A 26733-nucleotide genomic window follows, 5' to 3' on the forward strand; every position below is an offset into this window, starting at 1 on the left:
TGTACCGAGAAAAATGCTGCTCTCAACAACATTGGTAAGCCACTATCTACATAGAATGTAATAGTGAAATAAAAATGAAAAGATTCCTTCAGTCAGCTCAGTTTTCCATAGCCTTGCTTATTCTTCCAGCAAATATTCACTGACTCCCTACTATGTGCTAGCTTCTTCCACAGAGCCTTTTTTGTCCATGCCAGCCAGTGGGAATCTTTCTTACCTATAAACCCACAACACTTACTGCCTTTAATACTGGGACCAAAACACGCTCCTTTTGACCATTTTCTTGGCTTTTTTGATCTCTGCAGTAATTTAATTGTATTATGTGTCTCAGCAGTAACTAGATTTTAAGTTCCCTAAGGTAGATACCAGGCAGGATAATCAGCCCAGATCAGTGCTGGGTACACAGAAAGCACTCAGTAAAATGAGCCTAATCAGAGTTCAGGAGGCAGTTAAACCTATATATCTTTTTGGTGAAAAAGTCAATCTCATGGTGGAAAAGCTTATAGATATCACTTAACCCAGTGATCCAAGCTGATGTGACCAGCAATCACATGCCTTCTGATGTGATATGCTGGGAAAGACACGGCACCGATCTATGTACACTTCCTGCCAACAGTGCGTCATCTGAATCTAATCATGAGGGAACATCAGACAAACCCAAACTGAGGGACTCTTGAAAAAATAACAGGCCTGGGCTTTTCAAAATGTCAGCATAGGAAAGATCAAAAACAGGTTGTGGAACTTTTCTAGAATAAAGGAGACCAGAGTAACGATCACCGAATGCAATGTGGAATATTAGGTGGGGTCCTGAATCAGAAAGGGAATTCCTGGTAAAATTCGAAAACGTTCTGTACAGATGATAATACTGTAATGTTAAATTTTCTGAGTCTGATCAGTGTACTGTATATAAAAATAAGTGAAGGTTCCCGATCTTAGGAAATACCTACTTAAGTATTTGGGGGAAAGGGGCATGAGATCTGCAATTGACTCTCAAATGGTTGAGAAAACAAGAACTTGTAAATGATAATGACAAAGAATTTGTGACCAGTGCTAACAATGGTGGATATGGAAGAAAATACAAGAGTTCTTTCAAGTGTTCTTGCAATTTTTCTGTAAGTTTGAAATTATTTCAAAATATGAACTTAAAACATTTTAATATTATGAAGTGATCATTGTCTCCACTTGGCTGCCTGGGCTGGAGGTATGATTTTGATTCATAAGCACAGCCTCGCTTTTCTCAGAACTCCTCTCCTGCTACACTCTCCCTTCCCTGATGTCCCTCAAGCCTCCAGCAGAAGTGCTCAGAGCGACTCACGATATAAAAGCTCATGTTGTGGGTCTACCACCCACGGTGCTGCCACCCAGATTCCACAGCTGGCAGCCCACATCTTTGAAGATACACCAACATCTGCAAGATTCAGATCTACTGCATTTGTCCCTTTGAGTGATGGACATGGTGTAGAATGAAGAAAGAAAACACTAGTTTGGACAAGCCTGCGGAAATCCTCCGGGAGCCAAGGGGTTCATTCACTGCCTATTTTATCCTGGTGTCGCTAAATAAAATGTGTGAAAGGCAGCATCTCAATGAGCCATTTACAGACATACCCTGAGGGAGACCTACCAATTATAGACATTCGCTTCCGGTCACTGTTGAAGTCTAAAATGGCGAGAACATTGTAGGTCCTCTCAGTGCCCAACTCACTGATGGTGATTGTGTTCTGGGTCCTGGTGAGGAAGGCAAAACCGAAGTTCCTGGCGGCGCTTACCAGAGCACCTTCGTCAGGAGAGGCCGCCTGGTAGTTGAGCTGACCTAGCAAGCGAGGCAGGAGAGAAAACCAGAAAAGCTGAGCTCACCACCAAGGGTTCACCAGTGCAGTTCACGTGCTGGGTGAGGATGTATGGTTACCCCTCGGTACCCGCAGGGGACTGATTCCAGGAGCACCCGCAGGCAAATTCTATGGATGCTCTAGTCCCTTATAAAATGGCAGACTACAGCAGATACAGCTGGTGTTCCGCATCTGTGGGCACAGAGGACCAACTGTATTGCAAAGCCCAAAACAGCCTCAAGAAAACAAGTCATTGATTTTTAAGGAGTATGCCAACATTAATTTTCAAGTTTTTAAAAGGTAAACTTTTATTTCTAATCATAAACAGTGATATAAACTAGAAGTAAAAAAAAAAAAAAAAAATCTGGCCAAGAATAGGGGGAAAAAAATCTCATAATCCCACCATCCAGAGGAAAAACAACACTATTGACATTCTGTTACCATTTCTTCCAGTCCTTTTGGAAATGCCTATTTCTGTAATAGTTTCCATCATGCTAAATATACATTTACATCCTGACTATTTTAACATTGTATTTTGAGCATGTTATCATAGCTTTAAAAAAGTCTTTCTATGTATTATTTTAAGGAATGTAACCTGTGAATGTAACATGTGACCATTTTCCTATTACAGGCACTTAGTTCCTTCCCCCAATTTTTTTACTCTAAAAAATAACATTGTGGACTTCCCTGGTGGTGCAGTGGTTGGGAATCTGCCTGCCAGTGCAGGAGACACGGGTTCGATCTCTGGTCTGGGAAGATCCCACATGCCACGGAGCAACTAAGCCCGCGTGCCACAACTACTGAGTCTGCGTGCCACAACTGCTGAAGCCCACGCACCTAGAGCCCGTGCTCCGCAACAAGAGAAGCCACCGCAATGAGAAGCCCGCGCACCACTGCGAGGAGTGGCCCCCGCTCACCACAACTAGAGAAAGCCCGCGTGCAGCAACCAAGACCCAACACAGCCATAAACAAACAAACAAACAAACAAAAAAATGGCCTCTCAAACCACTAAAAGAAAAGTTTAAAATAAATAAATAATGAAAAACATTGTAATAAGCATTTTGTATGTGTATAAAGGTTTTTCTGACTATTTTCTAAGGATAGCTTCCTAGTTGTGAAAATACTGGGGTAAAGAATATTGATAATTTTTAAACCTGTTGCCATATATTTTACTCACTGCTTTTCTAAAAGGGTGTACCAGGTTATCTTCCCTCTAGAAGAGTGTGCTTTCTTCACCTTAGCTATATTCTCATAATTTAAAAAAGTCTCAAAATGTATCAATCTGTTCAATATCTTGATATTTGAAAGTTATATAATGGGAAACTGCCTTTATTTCACAACTAAATTGCAACAATAGGAGTAAATCTCACCATGTTGAGTGGAGAAGCCAGACACTAAGTACATACCACATAATTCCATTTACACGAACCGCAAAACAGACAAAGCTAACCCACACTATTCCAAGTCAGGACAGTAGTCACCCCTGGAGGGGCAGTGACTGAAAGGGAACACAAAAGGGATGTCTAGGGGATGGATAATGTTCTGTTTGTAAAAATCTGGGTACTCACGACAAGGCAGTATTCAACCTGTGAAAACGAGCTATATGCTTGTCTCTGTACACATGTTGTACCTCAGTAAAAAATTTAAAAAAAAAAAAGCTCCGCCTATCCAAGAGTTTCTATTTTTCTACTCTTAGTTCTTCCATCTCAAAGTAGAATGAAAAGTATTTCTATAGTCAGATGAATTTCCACAGGAAAAGGCATTTCATTTTCCACCATGGTATGATCAGGATGTACCCATAGATGGATGGGCAGCTCTTTACCCTATCCGTCTATGGGGAGGGGGCGGATGCCCCAGGGTGCGCAGCTGTAGGTAGAACTAAACGCCCCGTCCCTACCCTACTCCCTTCACATACATGCTCAGGTGGTTCACTCTAAGTCAATATTAATCACTCCCAAATAGTAATTAAAGATGACAGTTAGGTTGGTCTCTCTCCATCTGTTCACCCAGAAAGTCATACACCAGAAGTTATGAATGTACTTGCTAAATCTAGCCATTCTACAAACACACACAGATGCCAGAGGGTAAAATATTTAACCAGAGCTAAACAAGCAGCAGTGAGAACACAGTCCCCTCCCTTCAGCAAGTTTCACTGGCAGGGATATATTGCATCATACTGAAGGCAAACTTATTTCCAACAGAAAAAAAAAGGAACAAAATGATAAAAGGTGGTAAAGTTCCCATGAGTAAGACAATCATATCTGGAGAGAACACTGATATTTTTATCACTAAAAGAAAATCCTTCCATTTTGTTCTAGTAATGGAATCACAGAATTGCAGACTAAGAGACAGGAGGAACTTTAGAGACCTGGTCCAAACTCCAACTTTATGTTTGCAGGAGGAAACCTGGACTAAAAATTAACCTCCTGAAACCTCTTCTGAAGAAAACTCTTTATTTACCACATGCTCAGACACAACCAAAGAGACTTTCTTTTCTTTTACAGACTAATTTGTGGATCACGGAACTGATGCAAATAAAAAAGATGCTGAAACAACAAACTCCATCTCTCATTATCCTGATTCCATAGCTTCATCTGGCTGATAATCTTCTAGTCACCAGTCTCGAAACAAGTTACGTCTCAGATTGACTATCCACCCCCCGCCCCCCCATTTGTTACTTTCTCATCCTTCCCAAAGACTCCACGCTAACCCAGGTCCTCAGTTTCCTCACCCATCTCGTGTGTCCCGGCTCCAAACTCCTAAAACTCAGCTCTCTAATCATAATCTCATGGTGCATCCCAACTTAAAGGGCTTCAGGTAAAGAAAATGCCTCCAAGCCTTTCGAACTCTTCTCTCCCATGGACTCTGCAGGAGGCAGGAGGCTGCGATGGCCCCAAGGTGTGTCTCCCCACCCCGTGTACACATACACTTTCTCCCAGTGACTCAAGCAAACTCTAACCGAGGTACTGCTGGGAAGGGATTTTATTGATATAATTCAGGTCCAGATCGGGGTTGACCTTAAGATGAGGAGATTATCTGGGTGTTCCCAACCTAACTGGGTCAGTCCTCAAAAGGGATGGGGCTCTTCCTGGGGAGAGAGATTTGAAACATGAAAGGGGTTTGATGGAAGGGAGATTCTCCACTGCTGGCTTTGAAGACAGGGAGAACCGTGTGGCAAGGAAGGAGGGAGGCCCTGGGAGCAGAAAGCAGCCCCAGCTGACAGCCAGCAAGGAAATGGAGACCTCAGTCCTACAACCACAGAGAACTGAATCCTGCTCTCAGCTTGCAAGAGGATGCTGATCTCCAGTTGACAACGTGGCCTGACCTTGATTCTAGGGAGATTCTTAGCAGAGAACTCAGTCACGCCATGTGCCCAGACTTCTGACCTAAAGAACTGTGAGCTAATGAATGGGTGATTTAAGCCACTGACTTGTGGTGATCCACTACAGAGCAACAGAAAAACCAATGCAGCTTCTCCACACTCAGCCTCCATGTGCCCTGCATGTACTCAACACTTGGGCCACACAAACCGTCTGCTGAGCATACATGACAAGATTCTCACCTCTCACTGTTGATGTTATGCATAATAAAAAATAAGCCAATCTCTACTATTCTTGTAAAAGAGGGAAAATGAGAGTGCAAGAGCAGAGGCACACCAGCATGGTGGAGTGGAAGGACAGAAAAGGACATTCGTTTGTATGCTGGGCTGATTAAAGTGGAGAATGCATATGACAAAAGGGCACCTTTTGCTCTCTCCAGAATGCACATGTGTATCTATATAATGTATCATTGTGTCCATAGGTGACAAAATACCTAGCTTTCATTAATACTGGACAAATTTGCTGTAAGAAAGCTAGCACAAGCTGCATTTAAGAATGCTGCAGACTTGGAAACAACCTAAATGTCCATCAACAGATGAATAGAAGATGTGGTATATACACACAATGGAATATTACTCAGCCATAAAAAAGAATGAAATAATGCCATTTGCAGCAACATGGATGGACCTAGAGATTGTCATACTGAGTGAAGTCAGAAAGACTGACAAATATCATGTGATATCACTTATCTGTGGAATCTAAAATATGACACAAATGAACTTATCTATGAAACAGAAACAGACTCACAAACAGAGAGAACAGACTTGTGGTTGCCAAGGGAGAGGGAGGGTGGGGGAGGAATGCAGTGGGAGTTTGGGATTAGCAGATGCAAACTATTGTATAGAATGGATAAACAACAAGGTCCTACTGTATAGCATAGGAAACTGTATTTAATATACTGTGATAAACCATAATGGAAAATAATATGAAAAAGAATGTACCTACATGTATAACTGAATCACTTTGCTGTATAGCAAAAATTAACACAACACTGTAAATCAACTATACTTCAATTTTTTTAAAAAAAGTTTAATCTAAAAAAAAAGAATTCTTCAGATGAATCTACAAGTCAGCTTGCTTGTACCCATGCAAATACACATGAATTATGCTCCTTCAAATGAAAAAGGCACCTTCAGGAGGCCTAGGCTTTTGGCTGCTATTATTTCAAACCCCAAACATATCTGAATGTAAAAAATAAGTTTTCTCTGAAATTATTTTGTAGTAAAGACTGTCCAAGTTTAAAGTCCACTTATCATCCAGATAAGGTTTGACTCTTCATAAATATTAAGTAATCAGATAGAAGATTTTTATTCTTCTGTTATAATGCAAGAGTCAATCATTTTTTTTACTGATAAGATTTCAATTCCAAAGTGATAAACACATCTGGAGCTAGAACTGTGAAGGAGATGTATATTTCCGGAGGCCAGGAGCCTGTTTCATGGGTTGCTGGCTCGTATACCACCTAGTGGAAGGGGCCCACAGATAGTCATCGTTTGGGTGGAGATTCGACAAACTTGTCATGCACACAAGTCTTTTTTTATTTTTCCTTTGGACAGTAATATTTATTATTATAGGAAATATGTATACACCTTGTTATATTTGTACTTTGAGTTAATTTAGTGATAATTTGCAATATGCTATGTGGATTCAGACTGCAGTCATTTGAAACTTTACGTGATATACCATCATAATTCATATGACCCTGTGATTCTAAAGTTTAAATCTCACCAGGTTGAGATGGGAATTTTCAGAAGTCATTTACTTTGAGGGTATTTGGGTTCTCTGAAATATGTGACAGGATCCCTGGGAGAAGGACTTTAAGACAGTTGCAATGCTATCCATTCACTTCTTTTCCCCAGAAGGGGGGAAAAAAAAAGGACTCAGGCGACCTGGTCTAACTGTTTTGTCAGCTGGCCCTCTGGGTAAACAGACCAATCATTTTCTAGGAAGAAGAAACCTTATATCAGAAATGCCTTTTGCAGGATATCTCTGGCAAAGAATTACCTATGGGAAATAGAACCCAGGATCTAGAAGGCAAGGCTCCCTGGAGTATGCCATGTAAGCCATGCACTTCTCTGGGGTATAAAATATCATAATTGAAACCTAATTGTAACACCTCTAGTTCATACAACTCTTTTTTTTTTTTTTTTTTTAATAAAGATGCTTTTTTTTTTTTTTTTTTTTAATTTATGGCTGTGTTGGGTCTTCGCTTCTGTGCGAGGGCTCTCTCCAGCTGTGGCAAGCGGGGGCCACTCTTCATCGCGGTGCACGGGCCTCTCACTATCGCGGCCTCTCCCGTTGCAGAGCACAGGCTCCAGACGCGCAGGCTCAGCAATTGCGGCTCACGGGCCCAGCCGCTCCACGGCATGTGGGATCCTCCCAGACCAGGGCTCGAACCCGTGTCCCCTGCATTGGCAGGCAGACTCTCAACCACTGCGCCACGAGGGAAGCCCCTCATACAACTCTTTATGTGCATTTGAGTCCCAAGCACGAGTTCCCCGTAAACTAAAAAAAACTGGTCCCCAGTGTCCGAGATGCGAGAGCCACACTCACCGTCGAGCCTGTCCACCATGACCGTGTGGCACACCGCCAGCAGGAAGAAGAACTGTCGCACTTCCGGCTCCTTCCCCGACTGGATTTGCTCGATGAGATAATGGTCATAAAATACAAGCTTCCCATCGGAATACATATTCCAGCTAAAATCCACTGGCTGAAAGAAGCAGAGGAGGAAAAGTCACTGTGATTTAAAACAAACAACTTGGGCTTCACAAATGATAGGAACTTTCTCAGAAGCCGTGTCTTCATGCAAGTATCACCTTAGGATTTTAACACGTTCTGAAGTGTCAAGAGGCTCACATCTGTCTTAACACAGCTTGTTGTGAGTTGAATTGTGTCCACCCAAAAAGATATGTTGCCCTAACCCCTGGTACCTGGGAATAGGACCTTCTTTGGAAATAAGGTCTTGGTAGATGTAATCAAAATTAGGGTATACGGGATTCGGGGGCCCTAATCCAATGACTGATATCTCTATAAAAGGAGGGAAATCTGGACACAGGCAGAAGGCCATGTGATGACACAGGCAGACTTCTGAGTGTTGAGTCTGCAAGCCAAGGAATGTCAAGGATTGCAGGCAACCACCAGAACCTAGGAAAAGGCAAGCAAGGATTCTGCCCTAGAGTCTCCAGAGGGAACGTGGCCCTACTGACACCTTAATTTCAAACTTTTAGCCTCCAGAGCTGTGAGGGAATACATTATTGTTGCTCTAAGCCACCCATTTTATGGTAGTTTGTTACAGCCCAGGAAACTCATACATAACCCAAGAGATCTTCTAAGTGAAAGGACTCACCTCTATTTTGCTATGACTGTTCTGAGAAGCATCCCGATGGTCTCCTGTGAACAAACAGGACAAAACAAATTGAGTCAATGGGTCTCGAAGCCTGTTTCTGGACAGCCCTCAAATTAAGAATGGTTTTTCAAGAGTTGTAAAAAAACAAACAAAGCATAACAAAGAAGATATTTGATACAGACCATATGTGGCCGGCAAAGGCTAAAATATTTCCTATCTGGCTCTTTACAGAAAAAGTTTGCTGGCTTCTGGTCTAGAGGTTCAAATACTGGCAAATTGTGTCCCTCTACACTGCAATCTCCTCTGGGGCCAGAATCACGTCCTATGAAGTGCTTTACCCCCGCCCTCCCCCAGCTCAGAAGGAACCACCAGCACGCAGAGGAGAACCCCTTCCTCAAGCCCTCAGCATCCCGAACCTTCCTCACTGATGTTCTGGGAAAGTACCATACACAGCACAAAGTTTCCTCCAAGTGGAAAGCATATGATGTTATGCTTACAGCTTTTAAAAGAATTATATCGTTTTTATTTAAAAGTTAGAGCACCCTATTTGAATACAGCATTATTAGCCTTGTTCTTTTTATAAATCTATAGCACATTTCAGAATATCAAATGGAAATCAAATTTTAAAATATAATTGCGGTGAGATACACATAACATACAATTTACCATCTCAACTATTTTTGAGTGAACAGTTCAGCAGCACTAAGTCCAATCACACAGCTGTGCAGCCATCAACACCATCCATCTCCATGGCTCTTTCATCTGGTAAAATTGAAACTCTGTACTCATTAAACACTAACTCCTCATTCCCTTCTCTCCTCAGCCCCTGGCAACCACCATTCTACTCTCTGTCTCTATGAATTTGACTCCTCTAAGTACCTCAAATAAGTGGAATCATACAATATGTGTCCTTTTGTGCCTGGCTTATTTCACTTAGCAGAATGACCTCAAGGTTCATCCATGTCATAGCAAGTGTCAGAATCTCCTTCATTTTTAAGGCTGAATAATATCCCATTGTGTGTATATACCACATTTTCTTTATCCATTCATCCACTGATGGACACTTAGGTTCCTTCTAAACCTTCACCATTGTGAATAATGCTGCTACGAACATGGGTGTGCACATATTGCTCGAGTCCCTGCTTTTGGTTCATTTGGGGTGCGCACCCAGGAGCAGAATTGCTGGGTCACATGGCAAGTTAAATTTTTGGGGAATGTGTACCTATTTCTGACTCCTGACCTCCCCACACGTGTGATCCCAACACCACCAGTGACGCTGCTGCAGATACATCATCAGAATGACCACCAGGGCTCTGAACTGGGAGGGGAGCCACTCTGGGAAGGCAGCCTCTGGCCACACATGCCCAGGGACTGAGTAACTAACAGCTTCCACTCACCGTAAATTTGCCCATTGATGCAGCATTTTTTAAAGGTCATGATGTTCTGTGTGAGCGTCCCTGTCTTGTCAGAGAAGATGTAATGGATCTGCCCGAGCTGCTCATTCAGCGTGGTGGTTCTTGCCTTCGCGGGCGTGTCTTTCTCAGGATAGTACATCTGCAGGTCCCAGTTGATGAAGTAACTCTGTCCAAGACGAATCACTTCCACGCTAGGAGGACAAAAGATTACTTTTGATCGAGCTCTCAGATATGAGTGGCAGGCAGTGGATCTTGTCCTAACTTTGCGCCAGGAGCGAGCTGCTTATCTATTGCTACAAAGAGACAAGCCCTGCAGTGACCCATGTGCCCAGTCTCTGGGTTCTCCTGACCAAACACATCTTTCTCCAGCTTCAGGGTCAAAGCGTCCTCTCAATGTGATTTCCTACTCACTCCTGAGCACATTTGGCCATGGCACCCCACATTCAGAACACGCCACCCACACGGGTGACATGGTAACACTGCAGGGGGCACCCCACAATGTGACAGCTTCTACTCTTTTCTCTCATTCCCCATCGCACTCAGAGACAACTGGAAAGGCATGTTCACCTTTGCCCTCAACTGGAGGACAAAGGGAGTGGGGTCCACTAGGTTATACACTCCTGTGTACTCTCAAGTAGGACAAAGGGCTTTTGGCAAATAACCCCTAAAGCACGGTTTTTTCCTAAATTGTTTTTTTTAACCATTTTTTAATTGAAGTATGTAGTGTTAATTTCAGGTATACAGCAAAGTGATTCAGTGATGTATATATATTTTTTGAGGAATATGTACCTATATTTACATATTCTTTTTCAGATTCTTTTCCATTATAGGTTATTACAAGATACTGAATATAGTTCCCGGTGCTAAACAGTAGGTCCTTGTCATTTATCCATTTTATATATAGTCCTAAATTCTTATAAGGTTACAGAATGTCCAAAATACGATATTCTAAAAGGATCATTTCCATTTAAAAACTATAACTGATTAAATCTATCTCAACTATTTAAGAAAGGTGCTTACACATCCAGCAACTGTTAAGTGGGCAAAGGCTGTGTCTATAATAAGCTAAACAGATGGAAAAATAACTCCCTCCTTCTCTCCTCCCTTATGTATTTCCTGAGTGCCTACTATGTACCAGACACCATCCTAGGTACAGGGGACACATCAGTAAACAAAAGAGACAAAAACCCTGCTCTCAAGGAGGTTACCTTCTAATGGAGATGGACAAATAAATAAACCGGTAAACACACAGTATATCAGGTGATGAAAATTCTCTGCAGAAAATCAAAGCAGGGTGAGGGACTGGAGACCGACAGGCAGAGGAAGTGATGTTTAAGAAAGAGAGGGTCAGGAAAAGCCAGGGGGATAAGGTGATTTTTGAGCAGAGACCTGAAGGAAATGAAAGAGCAACCATGTAGATATGGAGGGGAAAAGCATGTTACAGGTGGAGGTCAGAGCAGGCACAAAGGCCCTGTGGCAGGCACTGGTACGGCTGAGGAATTCAAGGAGGCTAGAGATGAGGGAGTCCAGGGAGTGGGTAGAGATGCTGGAGGTTATGGTTGGGTGTGGAGGGCAGAGCAGCAGATCACATGGGCCTTGTGGGTATAGTGTGGCTTCAGTGAGTCTATTCTGAATGAATAGACTGTAGGGTTAAAAACAAAGCAGAGATACTATCTGAAATGACCTGATCGATTTATAGTTTGAAAGGACCTTTACTTCCAAGAGAAACAAAGAAAATCATATTAGTCACATGACGTGACTTTTTAAACCTAAAACTACATATACGGTTTATTTCATAACATACATTTATAGATAGAGACAAAATAATCTGTATAATAGTTCCCCTAACAAAGGTAAAACTCATCTCAGTTTTTGTTTTTTTTGTTTTTTTTTTAAATAACTGCAAACACATGGCTCCCCAGGGCTTTACTTCATGTTAAAAGAACAATAGTAACTACCTGTAATAAAATTAAAAATAAAACAAATGCACATGTAATAAAATTAAAATAAAGTAAATGCTTCCAATTACAGGTGTGCATGTGGCCCTATATGCCTCTGGGCTATTACTTATTGGAACTAAGAGGAGACTCTGAATGCTGGATATATTTCAAGGCACAATTTCTCTCCCAATGGTCGAAAGTTCAATTGACCATGGATAGTGAACTTTGATATTAAAAAACGAAAAAGTAAAAAAAGTCAGAAATATCACAAAACAAGGTGATGACCATTTGTCAGAGATACGATCCTGACTCTTATCGCGGTTGAGGTTGAGATGAGAAACACAGAACATTTTGAGAGGTTGACGGTGGGCAGGGAGAGTGGTATTCCCATTAGAAGGCAGCATTCAGGAAACCCAGTGAGTTTTGCAAGCAATAGGTGTAGCAGGTGGTAATAAGGAAGACACAGAAAAGAGGTTAGGAAGGCTCCTGAAAAGGAAAACAACCAAGTTATTCCATGATGTTCTAAATCTTCACCCAGCTCTTTCTGATGCTTGGGCTTTAGAACCCACCAAGAAGGAATCTTGCCAAGCAAGTGACTAAGGAGTAGAGTTTGATCTCTGAACCTGGTAGCTGTATCTGTCAAGAGGTCAAGATAAAAGATGCTGTGTCTGGCACAAAGTAGACACACCAACGTTAATTTCCTTTCCCCGTATCACCCTCAATTCTGAAATGAAAGCTATTTTCTTACTTGTTCCTTATGACCTTTGAAACAAGAATTACTAGAGTTGAAGGTATTAAGTTGGGAAGATGTACTGTGTTCTTCCATTAAAGCGAAAGGCCAAAGAGAAGACAGCCTTACCTGACGTAGAGAGAGATGGGCACCAGGGTATTCAGAACAATGATGTAGCCCCAGAAATTTAGGAATCCACGATAGGAGGGTGTAGCGTCTTCTCCATCGTAGAGGTACCAAGAAAAATTGCCAATTTGAGCTTCCCAGTAAGCATGGCCGATGGCAAGACCCGCAGAAAGCAAGATAAGAACAACAAAGATCTAAAAGACATTCAACAGTTAAGTTTATTCTAAAGATGCATTGTCGACCCCATGCATTTTATAGACGCTAGTTTATCTTATCAATACTTTCCTTATGTATGATAATTTAGTAGTCTGTAAAAACAACACACTTAAAATAGAAACAGTGTCATAAGAATGCTTTGAAAGTCTACTTATTTCTATGGTTGATTGATTTATCCTACATACCACATATAAGGTGAGGTTTTGTTCCCAAAATTATCTTTCAGAAGAGAAGGTGGTATCTTATATTCAAATCTTTAAATATTCTCATATTATTGAACATCCTCTCAATTACTTTTCCTTTGAACAATAGCATGCTGTCTGGGAAAGACACCTTACCTTAGCATGAAACAATTTCAAAGAATGCTAAATTGGGATACGTATAGAAAATGTTTGAAGGAAATGATTTTTTAAAAAAGAAGGCAAGGAAATTTCACCCAGATTTGGGTAATTATTTCTGAAGGTTTAATGATCACTTAACGTTTAAGATCCTTTAAGAAGTCATACAGTAAGTATTCTGTTGTGGAAATTGAGCATATACTTAAGGGATGAATAAAAAAGTCAACAGCCCTAGTGCTAGTTGGGTATTTGTGGGTAAGAATAAAATTTCCAGGGGCAAATTTAATTTTCTGGACACAGATTCCAAAAGTGCTATATTTCAAAAGAACTTGGCACAGAGGAGAGATGCTGAGCACCTTGTGAAGAGATGATGGGCATCTTGTGAAGGCTCACGCCACAACCAAGACAATGACATGGAAGATGCATCAGAAAAGTTCAAATGAAGTTTTCATGAAATGTGAGAGCAGGAAAAACGAATTGTCTCTTAAATTATTATATTACTTTTATGTAATTTTGAATATGTATATGCAATTGAAGTACTGTAAGTATTATAAGTCTCTAAAAGTTTACGTATTCAAATTAAACTAGATCAGATTGATCAAGATGGCGGACTAGAAGGACCTAGAATTCACCTCCCCTGTGAACATACCAAACTAAACTAAATACCTGAAAAAATTCCTCATTGGCAAACTGGAGGACTGCCTGATATTTAGGGCCACCCTACATGCAGAACAGTTACCATAGCAGTCCTGAGACTGCTATCCTTAGAAGGCCTGTTTGCAAGGTTGACTGTTGGCTGGCTTCTGGGAACTTAGATTTTGGAAGGGTTTCCTGATTCCTTATTTCTTATTCTCTGATAAGAATGGCTCATTGTGCCTAACTATTTGTGTAAAACAATATGTTTTATGCTGAATACCCACATTCCTTTAGGGAGTCTGAAATTTTGGTACATGCCAGGCAGATAAGTGCCTACACAACCAGACCCCAATAAAACCCGGGCACTGAGTCTCTAATGAGCTTCTCTGGTATAACCAACACTTCACATGGGCTGACACAAATTGTCACTGGGGTGGATTAAGTGTGTCTGGTGTGTATGACCCCACTGGAAGAGGACTCTTGGAAGCTTGTGCCTGGTTTCCTCTGAACTTTGCCCCATGAGCCTTCTCCCTTTGCTGATCTTGCTTTGTAATAAGCAAGAATTATCATAATAAATTCTAACTATAAGGACAACTATACACTGAATTCTATAAGTCCTCCTAGTGAATCATCAAAACTGAGGGTGGTCTTGGGGACCCTTGAGAGACCTTATACCTAAACTTGCCTTATATTTGGACTCATACAGTACATGTTGGGGGGAAAAAAAAAAAAGGTTGGCTTTTAAGAGAACTATCCCTATGGGAAACTAAGAGCAGTAAAATCAACCCTACCTTGACTTCAGGAGCCCAGTCCCACTAACTTATCTACGGCTCCCTGGTTTCCCAACTGATCACTCATCAACTCAGGGTACCCAACAACTGAAATTTACATTCCCAGGGAGATCCTCCAATTAGAAATGTAGCATTTCTGAGAAAAGGTGAGGGAATCTCCTCTCCCGCCCACCCCCTCCCAACCTTGGTGCACCCTGTGAACTTTTCTACTTGGCCTACGGAGATAAGACTTCTCTGCTTCAACAAATCTAGACCAAAAGACAGCAATATACCAAAACAGAAAATAAGTACCGTATACACCATGTAGTTCATCAAGTAATCAATTTTAGTTCTTTTAAATCTGGTTTTCCCACTATTCTTCATTATTTTAGTGTCAGCACCTAAAAATGGAAAATTCAATATGATCAACAATTGGGAAAATCAATTCACTGGCATGTCAATAAAATGACTCTTTGGTTTCAACAGAGAAAGGACATAAAATCAATTTCCTCCTTTAAATCTTTAATGAGCCTACAGATCAATTTCCCAAGAGACTCAGAAAGTACCTGCAAAAATGACCAATCCATGGCAGAAATCAGTGTTCCTGATTACACAGCCGCGTAACAAAATTTTATCAGCATCCAAAGGAAAACTTGTATTTCTCCAAAATAGTGTTCCTGTAAACTTATCTAGTCGGTTATTCGGTTCCTCACATTCAATAAAACCTTTTAAAGGAGATATGATCTACATAAGTACTCACATATGAAAGATTTTCTGGTTTTAATTAATACGGACTGAATCAAGCAACGAAAATTTGAAACAAAGTAAGACATGTTTGCACAAACCATCAAATGCTGCCAATGAATTTTCTTTTTGGAGATACTGGTGTGTGATTTCAAGTGCCATTTTGAACTTTAAATTGGTTTCTCTAAAGGCAGAGAAAAAAAATTAAATGAACAAATTTCAGAGTTTGAAAAGGAAGTTAAAGAAAATTGTACAAAGTAACATTAGGCACACCTGGAAATGAAAGCTAAATAATTAGTTTTTTCTATTTTCAAACTCTCTGTTCACTTGGGAACTTCAGGTTTGGATGAAGTTATCCCCTGAACTAGACAAAAACCCCTGACCCGGGAAATGTTGGCCCCCTTTGCTGTTTGTTACAGTGAGGCAGTCTGGGTAGGACAGAGGTACCCAGAAGCTTCCTTTCCCTCTTCTTACTAACTTAATTCTTACCACCAACCTGAACTATCAAACTGCTGTTTAAAAACATATCTTCTAATATTTAATCACACTAAGATAATTCTACAAAACATATTCGTGTTTGAAAGGGTCAAGACTCTATCAACTTAACATTTTCTAGAGTGAATAACTGGATCCTATGTCTTTGAAAGATTAATTCTATTTAAAAAAGGACATGGTCACCTTACCCCCAATACTTGGCATGTCCCCACCGCAGTGGAAGGCTAGGCACATGCAAGAGGACATGCAGGGCCAGGCTGGGCACACATGCTCTGGAAAGCAAGCGTGTCTTACTACGATGAATAACTTCTTTCAAGTTCCACAAATACTGACTGGGGATTTCCACGCACTAAGAAGTGGACCAGTGGTTCTCAACTTCCCATTCTGTTTGCTCTGACAGAGCATGCTAGCATTTTATATCTTTGTAAAACTTCAGAATCTCTCATTCACGGTAATAAGAGCTGCTTTACAGTGAAGGTTGAACAATCAACGGACTGATTTATAGAGCAAAGAAAGCCCTCGTTTTTACTCAGATGATCTCAGCTCTCCATAAAGAAGCTTACGCACATCTAGGGTGTGGGGAAAGGGGTTTATGCCAGAATGGGAAACACAGGCACTGGCCTTGGGAGCGAGCACAGGGGAGCAGCAGCCCAACTCTGCCACCCACTGTGTGACCCTGGGCAGGCGACCTCACCTCCAGTGCCTCAGTTTCCTCACGGGTAACTTCGAGGTAATAATAATATTGCCTCATAGGGTTGTGGAAAAGATTAAATGAGCTACCACGCAAAACTAATGCAACCTCGTCGGCACTCCATACATATACCGAAAACCGGTCAAAATGGTCAAAAATGGAAGTTTATCTTTTCAAGTGGTAGCATAATAACCAAAACCAACAAAGGGGGAAAACGGTTCACTGGCAAAGAATTCAAAAATCTATTCTTTTTTTTCCAAAACAGATACTAATAGTCATTCATCTGTGTCTGAACACTGCTCAGCAGCTTACAAAGGGCTCAGGCATACACTGTGTCATCAAACCTGCTACTTTCCCTGAAAATGGGCTTTCAAATGTGGCGATGGAATGGGCAAAGAGAAGTTGGTCTACTAGGGAGTCAGACCATTGTTGTCTTACTGTGGGTCCTTCTAGGTACTAACAAGGCAAAGACAAAGAGAGGCTGGTCTCCTACAGAGGTTGCTGGACAGCCAGCAGGGGGTAGAGGTAAGGCCAGACCTCAGGGCTTCTCATCCAGCTGCACAGCTTTCAATGTAACAAAGGTTAGCCTTCCAAACGTTAGCTTTCCAACAGGGCCACCTAAGACCCACCTACCCGTCCAGTTCAGCCGTTTCCACGTAGCAGAGGCTGTTAGGTTCAGAGCTGGACAGCAGCAGGATGTCAGCCTGTTTGAAACAAAACACACCAATAACACAGAGAGACCCTGACCCCCGAGGCAAAACTGAGCACCAGGTCAGATATGAGGACAAGGAATGAGACAGCAGAGCTTGTCCACTTACTGGGATGAAATCATTTTTTTTCAGACGAATGACATCTCCGACTTGAATCTCTTTCCACTTGGCAATTTTGAACCTAAATATTAAAAAGAATGATAGTTTAGTGGCTTTTTAAAGTTACTGGCAAGGGATTTGGAATTATTCTGTCCAGAAGCCAAAGATTCTGGGAAAACATATACATCACAGGGAAAAGGTCTGCCAAAAGTTCAGCCATCTGATGATTAAGGGGTCACAGGATCGTCTTCTCCTCTGAAGGAGGTAACAATGGGGGTGCTGACTTTGATGTGTCCTTTCCATTCTATGTTGTATAACTGAGGGTCAATGGGGGCTCCTTACATGTGTGGGAAGGAGACACATGCCACCCCTCTGTTTCTGCTCATGTCCTGTGCTCCCAGCCCTTCTCCTTCCTTTCCTCTCAGTTATCCATCACCTGCTGGTGCCAGGACAGGGACGCAGTATGGCTCCCACATGGGCCACCTGGAATCGTCACGGAGCTTTAGTGCTGGCCTCCTCTCTACTGTTTAAAGTTATCTTTTTGATGAGTGTGTACCCCTTTCCTAATGAATCTCCTAAGGATACTGATAAAATAAAAAGATTGCTTCCTTCAGTATTAAATTCTACTGGAAACACCCACTTAAATGTTTAACAAGTCAACATTTTTTTAAAGTTTTAAAATATAGTATAGGAAGACCTCGGAGATACTGCAGGTTCAGTTCCAGACCACCACGACAAAGCAAATACTGCAATAAAGCGAGTCATATGAAATTTTTGGTTTCCAGTGCATATAAATGTTACGTTTACACTATACTGTAGTCTATTAAGTGTGCAATAGCATTATATCTAAAAACCAAATGTACGTACATTCTTTAAAAATACTCTATTGCTAAAAAACACTGTCATCTGAGCCTTCAGTGAGTTGCAATCTTTTGCAAAAGCAACATCAAAGATCACTGATCACAGATCACCATAACAAAAAAATAATAATGATTAAGTTTGAAATATTTCAAGAATTACCAAAATGTGACAGAGACACGAAATGAGCAAATGCTGTTGGAAATACGGCAACTTGCTTGACGCAGGGTTGCCACAAACCTTCAATTTGTTAAAAAAATGCAGTATTTGTGAAGCACAATAAGGCAAAATGCAATAAGGTAAGGTCTGCCTGTTGTCTGTTTTAAAGGTTTTCATTATATAAAAGATATCCCTAACAGATATTATGAACCTACCACAACAAATAACCTTAATTTTTTTGGAGGCAGAAATCCAATTACTATGTTGGTCCTCCCATTAATTTATGGATAAAAGAGACCTGGAGATTTAAAATACATTTAAAATATACGCTTATACCCCAGTTTCCCCAATTTTACAAGAATTTAATACACAATTTTTAATCTCAAGATTTTTCTTAACCTGGCTTATCTTTCACTAAGAGGAATGGTAGTTAGTTTACATTTTAATATTTCTGAAATGATCAATTAGCAATGTGCGTGTGGGTCTCAATTATAAATGAATAAGTTAAGCACCTTCTTGTCACGGCTCTTCAGGGGTATTAGAAGCAATTCCATTTGACTCTTCCACTGTGATGTCCAGTTTCCCCTTGGGAAACCCCTGTCACTTTGCCCCACGGATGCCCAAGTCCCCACACATGGGCTGTCGGGGCCACAGTCATGCCCGATATGCACTCCTAACCCCAATTCAAGGCTACTCAGAGCTACTCTTTATCAGTGTAGTCAGCCAGGCTGTGGGCTAAACAGGGCTCTGTGGGCTAGCTATGAATCTTACCACCATCCACGACAGTGATTCTAAGTGACTTGAAGGGTAACCTTTGGAACAGAATCTATTTATTTGGAAGGGGAAAAAAAAGCATCTGAACATATTTATAGATTGAAATAGTCTATATTCAAAGTAGACACCATTGAAGCGTGGCTATAACTCGGGTTATTTTCCTCAGTGTTGACACACGAAACGTCTTTGAATTGGGCCTTAGTCACTATTTTTAGCACTTGAATTTGTAGTTCTGCCTCGAAGCTCTTGCTCAAAAAACGACTCACCACTGGTCCCTGAGTTGGCACGTTGGTCACCATTGACTACGTTACTTTAGCAAACATTGACGAGCACATTCTGTGTGCTGGATGCTCAGGTGGACACAAAAACAAATACCACCAGGTGCAGTCTCCCCAAGAAACTTAGAATTCCGGACAGATGAGACTTCCACACAAATAATTCTAATGAAATTCAGATCATAATAAGAAAGATGAAAACAAAACGCTCTAAAAACACAGCGAGGGACTTCCCCGGTGGCGCAGTGGTTAAGAATCCGCCTGCCAATGCAGGGGACACGGGTTCGAGCCCTGGTCCGGGAAGATCCCTCACGCCACGGAGCAACTAAGCCCGTGTGCCACAACTACGGAGCCTGTGCTCTAGAGCCTGTGAGCCCCAACTATGGAGCCCACGTGCCACAACTACTGAAGCCCACGCGCCTAGAGCCCGTGCTCAGCGACGAGAAGCCACCGCAATGAGAAGCCCGCACACTGCAACGAAGAGTAGCCCCCGCTCACCTCAACTAGAGAAAGCCCGCGTGCAACAACGAAATAAATAAATATATAAATAAATAAATTTATTAAAAAAAAAAAACAACCCAGTGAAGGAAGAAATCACTGTAGCTGGGGAGTCAGGAAGGGTGTCAGGACATCCGGGCAAAGCCCTGGGCAGCATAAGTTTGGGAAGAGCAGAGATGGAGCAACACACGCCAGGATGACGGGCTGTGTAAACACAGGAGTGCCGAGGACAGAGAGCCCCACCAGGCAACCGCCTGGACCCCAATTTGGGTATAGCTTTGTCTTAGGAAGTGAAGAGAGGCCTTTACAAGGAAAAGGTTCATGCACTGATAGACTTCCAAGTTCAAATAGTTATCTCTGAGGATGTTTGTAGATGTATTTGTACATTACATCCTTGGAAGAAAGTCACACATTCAGAAAAGCATGGTACCTGCTATCCTTAATGACTTCACACGTCCTATTGTTGATTTCGTTGTCCATTTTATGGCGAGCCTTGAGAGGAGGGATGGGAAAGGTTATTTTAATAATCTCAAAATGTCAAGTATTAATGCCACTTGAAAATATGCTTGCAGCAGTGAGGAGGAAGCTGCACAAAAAATCCTTACCACATCGTCCACGAGGTCTTTGATGGCCGTGACGCCCAGCACCACAAGCAAGGGCACCAGGGTGGTGTACCACGCCAGGGTCGTGATTTGAGGGATTGCCTGAAAGAGATAAAAAAGAAGGCGTACGTGTGTGCCCAGGAAGGCACAGCTAACCTACAGGCAACTGCTAATTCTAAGCTTGTTGATTCTAAGGTTAATCTCCATTATCATCCAGGCCTGCATCCTGCCGAGCAGGCATGAAAAGGTGCTGAAGCATCCAGCTAACCTTTCTCGTGCCTCTCTCTCTCTCTCTCTCTCTCTCTCACTTCCGGTCTCCTGGGACACAGCCCAGAGGACAGTGGCTCCTGGTCTCATTATGGCTTTCACTGGACACCAAGGAAGCTTTGTAACATGATATCTAAGAGAGAAATGCTCCAAACCTTTTGTGAAAGTCATAATTAACAACGGGCAGGCACTGTAGGATCCCAGGGAGAAGTAGTCCTTTAACTTCTAGGGAATGCATACAGCAGGCTTTACACTGCTGGTTGTTCAGCAGTGGTCTCTGAGGGTCCCATGATGGAGGCAAAAATGGCAGTAGATAGTGGCTGGCTCTGGATTGGGTGGGGCATCTTTGGGACCATTAGGAGAAAGTGCTTCCTTCATGGTCCTTGCTATCAGTCTAGCCAAGAAAGAGGGTGGCCTTGCAGGAAGCCTCACATCCATCAAGATGGCCATCAAGTTGGAATAAAAGATTGGGAAGCAAGTAAAGATCTCTTGCAACCATCCTATTGATCATCAGGCCATATCATGTAGTGGTTAAAATGACAAGCTTTGGAGTCAAACTCCTGGATCCAAGTCCTACCCAGCCTCGCCACGTAGGGTGATAGGACTTGAAGCAAGTTGCTCTACCTCACCAGGCTTCAGTTCTTCTCTGCAAATTGAAGGTTATGATGGTACTTAACGAGCACAAGAATTAAGTGAAGTAACAGTGCAAGGAAAGGGCTGTCTAAGGCTATTACTAGTTCCCTAATTTGGATCACTGTACCTTCAGAAAAGATAATTAGGGGATGGTTAGAAGAGATAAATCTCATTTCCCACATTATTGTCAGTATGTGGAACTCCCCTTTTCCCTCTAGAAGGAAGTAAAGGGAAGGTAGCACTTTGCTCTCCAGATAAGTGAATTCCTTGCCACGATTAAGATTAAAAAAAAAAAAAAAAAAAAAAAAAACCTCAAGAAAAGATTAGGCCTTTCCAGTAGTGTAAAACCAGTTCACAAAATAATTTGAGAATTATGACCAAAATACTAATAAAAATCAACAATATTTTGGCATCCAAATAAAAAAATAAAGGCCAACCATGAAAAAATGGATTTAATTTTAAGGTACGATTATTTTACAAAGTGAAGATTTTAACTTTACTCACTTCAGGGAAACCAGTTTTACCACTGACATCAGTAGGAAATTGAATTTTTTTAAATACAGAATTAAAATAACATTTCCGTTTGCTCCCATTCTCTGTTCATTTAACATTGTTGAGCTGGTTCTGTCTATAAGGCACTTTCCCTTACGTGCAGAGCTCAGACATCCATGTAGAAAACTTTCAAGATTACTCACATTTTATATGCAACTTAAACAATAACAACCTGAATGTTATTAAGTCACCATAATTCAGAGCAGATTTAAGATATCAAAGGGTATTACCTGTAAGATAAGAAGGACCAGGAAATAGAAATTGGCTGCTCTCTTAAACTGCTCAAACAAATTCATTGGTAGAAAGGTAAATGCATTATACTTGTATGTTCTAATTGCATTATTCTGTTGGAAAAAATGAGAAAGTCATTCTAAACAATGCCACACACTTAACACAGTGTCACAATGTATAAACACCTGCAAAAATCACTAAGCCCTGTAGCCTACAGGGACCAAGGACGTAATCTGTCAGAAAGATACTGAGATTTCCTTTAAGCTTTTACTTCTAACTGGGCCTCAAAATGACCCCTTGGAGGCTTATGTCAGAGACAGTAACAAGATGCAGACATTTCACCTCAAAGGTCTCTGTGGCAAATCCGACTGTGACCAAATTGATCCTGCTGTTGGGTCCCTTGACCCCTTAGAGCCTCCTTGAAAATGCGGCAAAGATGGGAAGAAAAGGGGAGATGTCAACATGGGGGAAAAAGGAACATTCTTTTACTTAAGAGGGATGGAGGCTGTGTAAGAAAAAGAAACGGGTGTGGCTGAGTTGTGTGCGCCGAAAGATATGCTCAAGTCCTGACCCCGATACCTGTGACGGTCATCTTATTTGGAAATAGAGTGTTTGCAGATGTAATCAAGTTACAGTGAAGTCATGCTGGATTAAGGTGGCCCTAATCCAATGACTGCTGGCCTTAGTAGAGAAAAGTTGGGCAAAGACACAGAAACACACAGGGAGGCCGTGTGAAGACAGAGGCAGAGATTGGAGTGATGCGTCTACAAGCCAAGGAACACCACGGATTGTCAGCCAGAAGCCACAGGAGAAGTTTGGAACAGATTCTCCCTCAGATGCTCCAGAAGGAACCAACCTTGCTGACACCTTCATTTTAAACTTCTGACCCCTTGAATTGTAAGAGAATAAATTTCTGTTGACTTAAACCACCCAAGTGGTAGTACTTCGTTAGAGCAGTCCTAGGGATCTAACAGACAAACATTTCAGCCCAGACGTAATGGGGGTTCTTTATATTTCAATGATAATAAGCATTTTTGAGGTGAAAATATCTTCAAAGTCTCTAAATCCATCACAGGCAGAGGAGGGGGAAATAAGTTACTAAGATTCCTTTCGAATTCTTATTACTGTCAAAAACAAGGCTTCTGTGATATTACTGTAGATTATTTTATAAAATATTTTTAAAAGAGCTTTGTACATACAGAGGGGAAATTTCAATCTACACAATTTTGTTTTGTTTTAAGCCACCCCCAAACACCCTTAAGGTAGTTAATCTTAGTGTGATGAATAAAAATGACATTCCAGGAATCTAAAATATGACACAAATGAACCTGTCTAGGAAACAGAAACAGACTCACAGACCTAGAGAACAGACTTGTGGTTGCCAAGGGGAATGGAGTGAGAGTTTGGGGTTAGCAGATTCAAACTATTATATATAGGATGGATAAACAACAAGGTCCTACTGTATAGCACAGGGAACTATAGTCAATATCCTGTGATAAACCACAATGGAAAAGAATTTTTAAAAGAATGTGTGTATATATGTATGTGTGTACATATATATATATATATATATATATATATATAAACTGAATCACTTTGCTGTTCAGCAGAAATTAACACAACATTGTAAATCAACTATACTTCAATTTAAAAAATGACATTCTAGAGAACTAATGATGATTATCAGTAGCCCCAGGCCAGGGGTTACATGGAAGGCAGGTGTCACACAAAGCCAGTAAGCATGATGGCTATTGGGAAAAACTGGCTTTTACTAAAATTGATTTAGGAAGTTAAAATCAACTTACCGCATATTTGCTCTCCTTAATACAAAAGAACTTTGTGTTCATAAAATGAGGTTGTTCGTGGAAGTTTCGATCATTTGCTTTGACTTGCCATGTACAATCTTTAAAAAAGAAAGAGAAAAAAGTCCATCAAGTAGAAAATTCGCATGTTGCTATGGGTTGAGTTATGTCCTTACTAGATTCACACACTGAAGCCCTAACCCGATCCTGTACCTCAGAATATGACCTTATTTGGAAACAGTCACTGCAGATACAATTAAGTTAAAGTGGGGTCATTAGAGTGGACCCTAATCCAATATGACTGCTGTCCTTATGACAAAAGAAAATTGGGACAGAGATACCCATAGAGGGAAGACAGTGTGAAGTCACAGGGAGAAGACAGCCACTTACAAGCCAAGGAGAAAGAGGCCTGGAACAGATCTTTCCCTCACAGCCCTCAAAAGGAATCAACACCGCAACACTTTGATCTCAGACTTCTAGCCTCCAGAACTGTGAGACAAGAAATATCTGCCGTTCAAGCCGCCCAGTTTATGGTACTTTGTTAGGGCAGCCTGAGCAAACCAATGACCATGTTGTAACTGGACCCACTGTTCACAGAACATTCGATTCTAAAAGAGAAATCCTCATTTAAACATGGCCCGAACAAAAATCCCAGAGCTCTACAAAGTGACAGCTAAATTATTACTTCAAACTCATTTACTTGGTTTGTAAAATGTATAACCCATTACATACTTAGTGAATGAATAAATCAAAGAAAAAGGGTATCGCTGACGAATTCAACACTTTTGAGTCCTGATCATAGATCGGGGTTGTGCACGGCTTTATCCTGATGGCCAGCATCTGCTGCTGTCTTTCTAAGTTCATTCCATGCACTTAATGTCACATCTACCACTCAGTCACCAGTTCTAAATTCCAGGGAACTTTAGAAAGCCCTCGGCTTCTCTGTTGCTAGAGGGAACAACTCTCAGGCGATAGGTTCCCATAAAACCTCTGACAGGCTGGAAGGACCCTCCGAGGACATGCTTGCCGACCTTCTGAATGAACAGGAAAGGTAAAGTTCACAAACAGTGAGATATAGTTTATCTCTAGCCTGATTCCTTTCCATCTCAATGGTGGAGTCCAGCTCCTAATGGAAATTCCAGCCAAAGGGACCTTCCAACCTAGAGATGACTAGCCTGGCAGTCAGGCTGCAGTTGTAGGGAAGAAATTTCCACCCACCTGTTCTGTCTTTGCCCATCTGCTCTTGACTTCTACTGTCCCATGATGTATGGCTCTAAAGGGAACATTTGTTCAGTGCTTAGTAGGCGCCAGGCATCATGCCAAGTAGTTAATATCTCAGTTTTACAGCTGAGGAAACGGAGGCAGAGACAGGATTCAGGGGGAGAATCAGAATTCAAAGTCTGGCAGTCTGACCCCCAAGCCAACCTCTCCATCCACCTCGCTCTACTGACTGGACTTTCTTTTGTGATTTATGCTACAAACCACCATGAGAACTGCCTTGTTAGTGAGCAGACTTTGGGGGGGGGGGGAATGTCACTTATCAGTATAGGGTCAACCTTTCCACTGTTACCTAATATCAGGCTGTGCTTCTTCTCCTAACAGGAAGGCATAAGTTGTCACCGCTATGAGAGCTCAAGACAAGGATATTATAACTTAGGAAGAAAAGTTCAGGAAGCACCTTTTTGGCATAAGGTCCCCCACTGACTGTGTGTTGGAACATGCATGTGAGATGAACTTCCCTTGTGTGATACACACGAGAGTGGGTGAACCAGGTGTCGTTTTTTATTTTTTCCCACATTACTCTTTTTTTAACTTTTTTATTTTATTTTTTGTATTTTGGCTACACTGTGTGGCATGTGGGATGGTTGCCGGACCAGGGGTCGAACCCAGGCTGCCGCAGTGAAAGCGCCGAATCCTAACCACGGGGCCACCAGGGAACTCCCATGAACCAGGTCTTGATGAGCTCCTCCTTCTTCTACTGACAAAGAAGGGGGATCAACAACTCATGAGACATTCTTTTTGGAGATGGGATTATATTAGAGAACATTTACAAGTAAAGGATTATAAGATTATCAATCTTATGACTACAATTATAAAAATTTAAATATGCTTTAGAAAAAAACATATTTCATTTTTTAATGATTCATTTTCTAGACTTCTACTTCAAAGAAAGTACGTATAATACTGCAAAAGGAACAGTTGCGGACTACTGAAGAAAGCAAATAATTAACCTTATGACTTTTTAAAAACCACTATACCATTATTGAAAATTTCTCTTGCATCATTTGGACTGCCATTCATTGGGTAATCATAACTGTTATGTCATTACAAATGGAAATGTTCTAAGCATCTTTTTAGCTTACATGCAATATTATCAAAAGGGAAAATTTTAATGGAACTGCACGACAGCTCCTAAGGGCTGTTAGAATGTGTGCAATCAGAACATTTCTTTCGACTGAAAAAGGAGATCGAAATGAAAGTAGGTAAAAAAAAGATATTTTATAGGGTAATCTTGAATCCATTCTATTTTATGGTAACTTGCAAATTTTTAAAGGTTTAATTTGGCTCCCAGATGACTTGTAACACATCTCTGGTCACCAGTGTTCTAGAATACCTCTGAGAA

At 41.3% G+C, this 26733-nt stretch overlaps 1 protein-coding gene and 1 long non-coding RNA gene across 3 annotated transcripts in view; one reads left to right on the plus strand and one right to left on the minus strand.

Annotated features, from left to right (window-relative positions):
- Positions 1 to 2832, plus strand: part of LOC137776293 (uncharacterized) — a 63551-nt gene extending 60719 nt beyond the window's left edge. For both annotated transcript variants that reach the window (XR_011076196.1, XR_011076195.1), the window contains one exon: positions 2455 to 2832. This is a non-coding gene — a long non-coding RNA (uncharacterized lncRNA). The remainder of the gene's footprint in view (positions 1 to 2454) is intronic.
- Positions 1 to 26733, minus strand: part of ATP8B1 (ATPase phospholipid transporting 8B1) — a 108213-nt gene that overhangs the window by 17745 nt on the left and 63735 nt on the right. The window contains exons 3-16 of the mRNA XM_068562587.1: positions 24114 to 24211; positions 22308 to 22421; positions 20629 to 20727; positions 20454 to 20515; positions 17469 to 17541; positions 17284 to 17354; positions 15566 to 15648; positions 15287 to 15445; positions 15033 to 15121; positions 12764 to 12954; positions 9947 to 10155; positions 8550 to 8593; positions 7757 to 7913; positions 1619 to 1807 (exon numbers count right to left, since the gene is read on the minus strand). Coding sequence (XP_068418688.1) covers positions 1619 to 1807; positions 7757 to 7913; positions 8550 to 8593; positions 9947 to 10155; positions 12764 to 12954; positions 15033 to 15121; positions 15287 to 15445; positions 15566 to 15648; positions 17284 to 17354; positions 17469 to 17541; positions 20454 to 20515; positions 20629 to 20727; positions 22308 to 22421; positions 24114 to 24211 — 1638 coding nt within the window. The remainder of the gene's footprint in view (positions 1 to 1618; positions 1808 to 7756; positions 7914 to 8549; positions 8594 to 9946; positions 10156 to 12763; positions 12955 to 15032; positions 15122 to 15286; positions 15446 to 15565; positions 15649 to 17283; positions 17355 to 17468; positions 17542 to 20453; positions 20516 to 20628; positions 20728 to 22307; positions 22422 to 24113; positions 24212 to 26733) is intronic.

Source organism: Eschrichtius robustus, chromosome 14 (assembly GCF_028021215.1).
Source record: "Eschrichtius robustus isolate mEscRob2 chromosome 14, mEscRob2.pri, whole genome shotgun sequence".
Lineage (NCBI taxonomy): Eukaryota > Metazoa > Chordata > Mammalia > Artiodactyla > Eschrichtiidae > Eschrichtius > Eschrichtius robustus.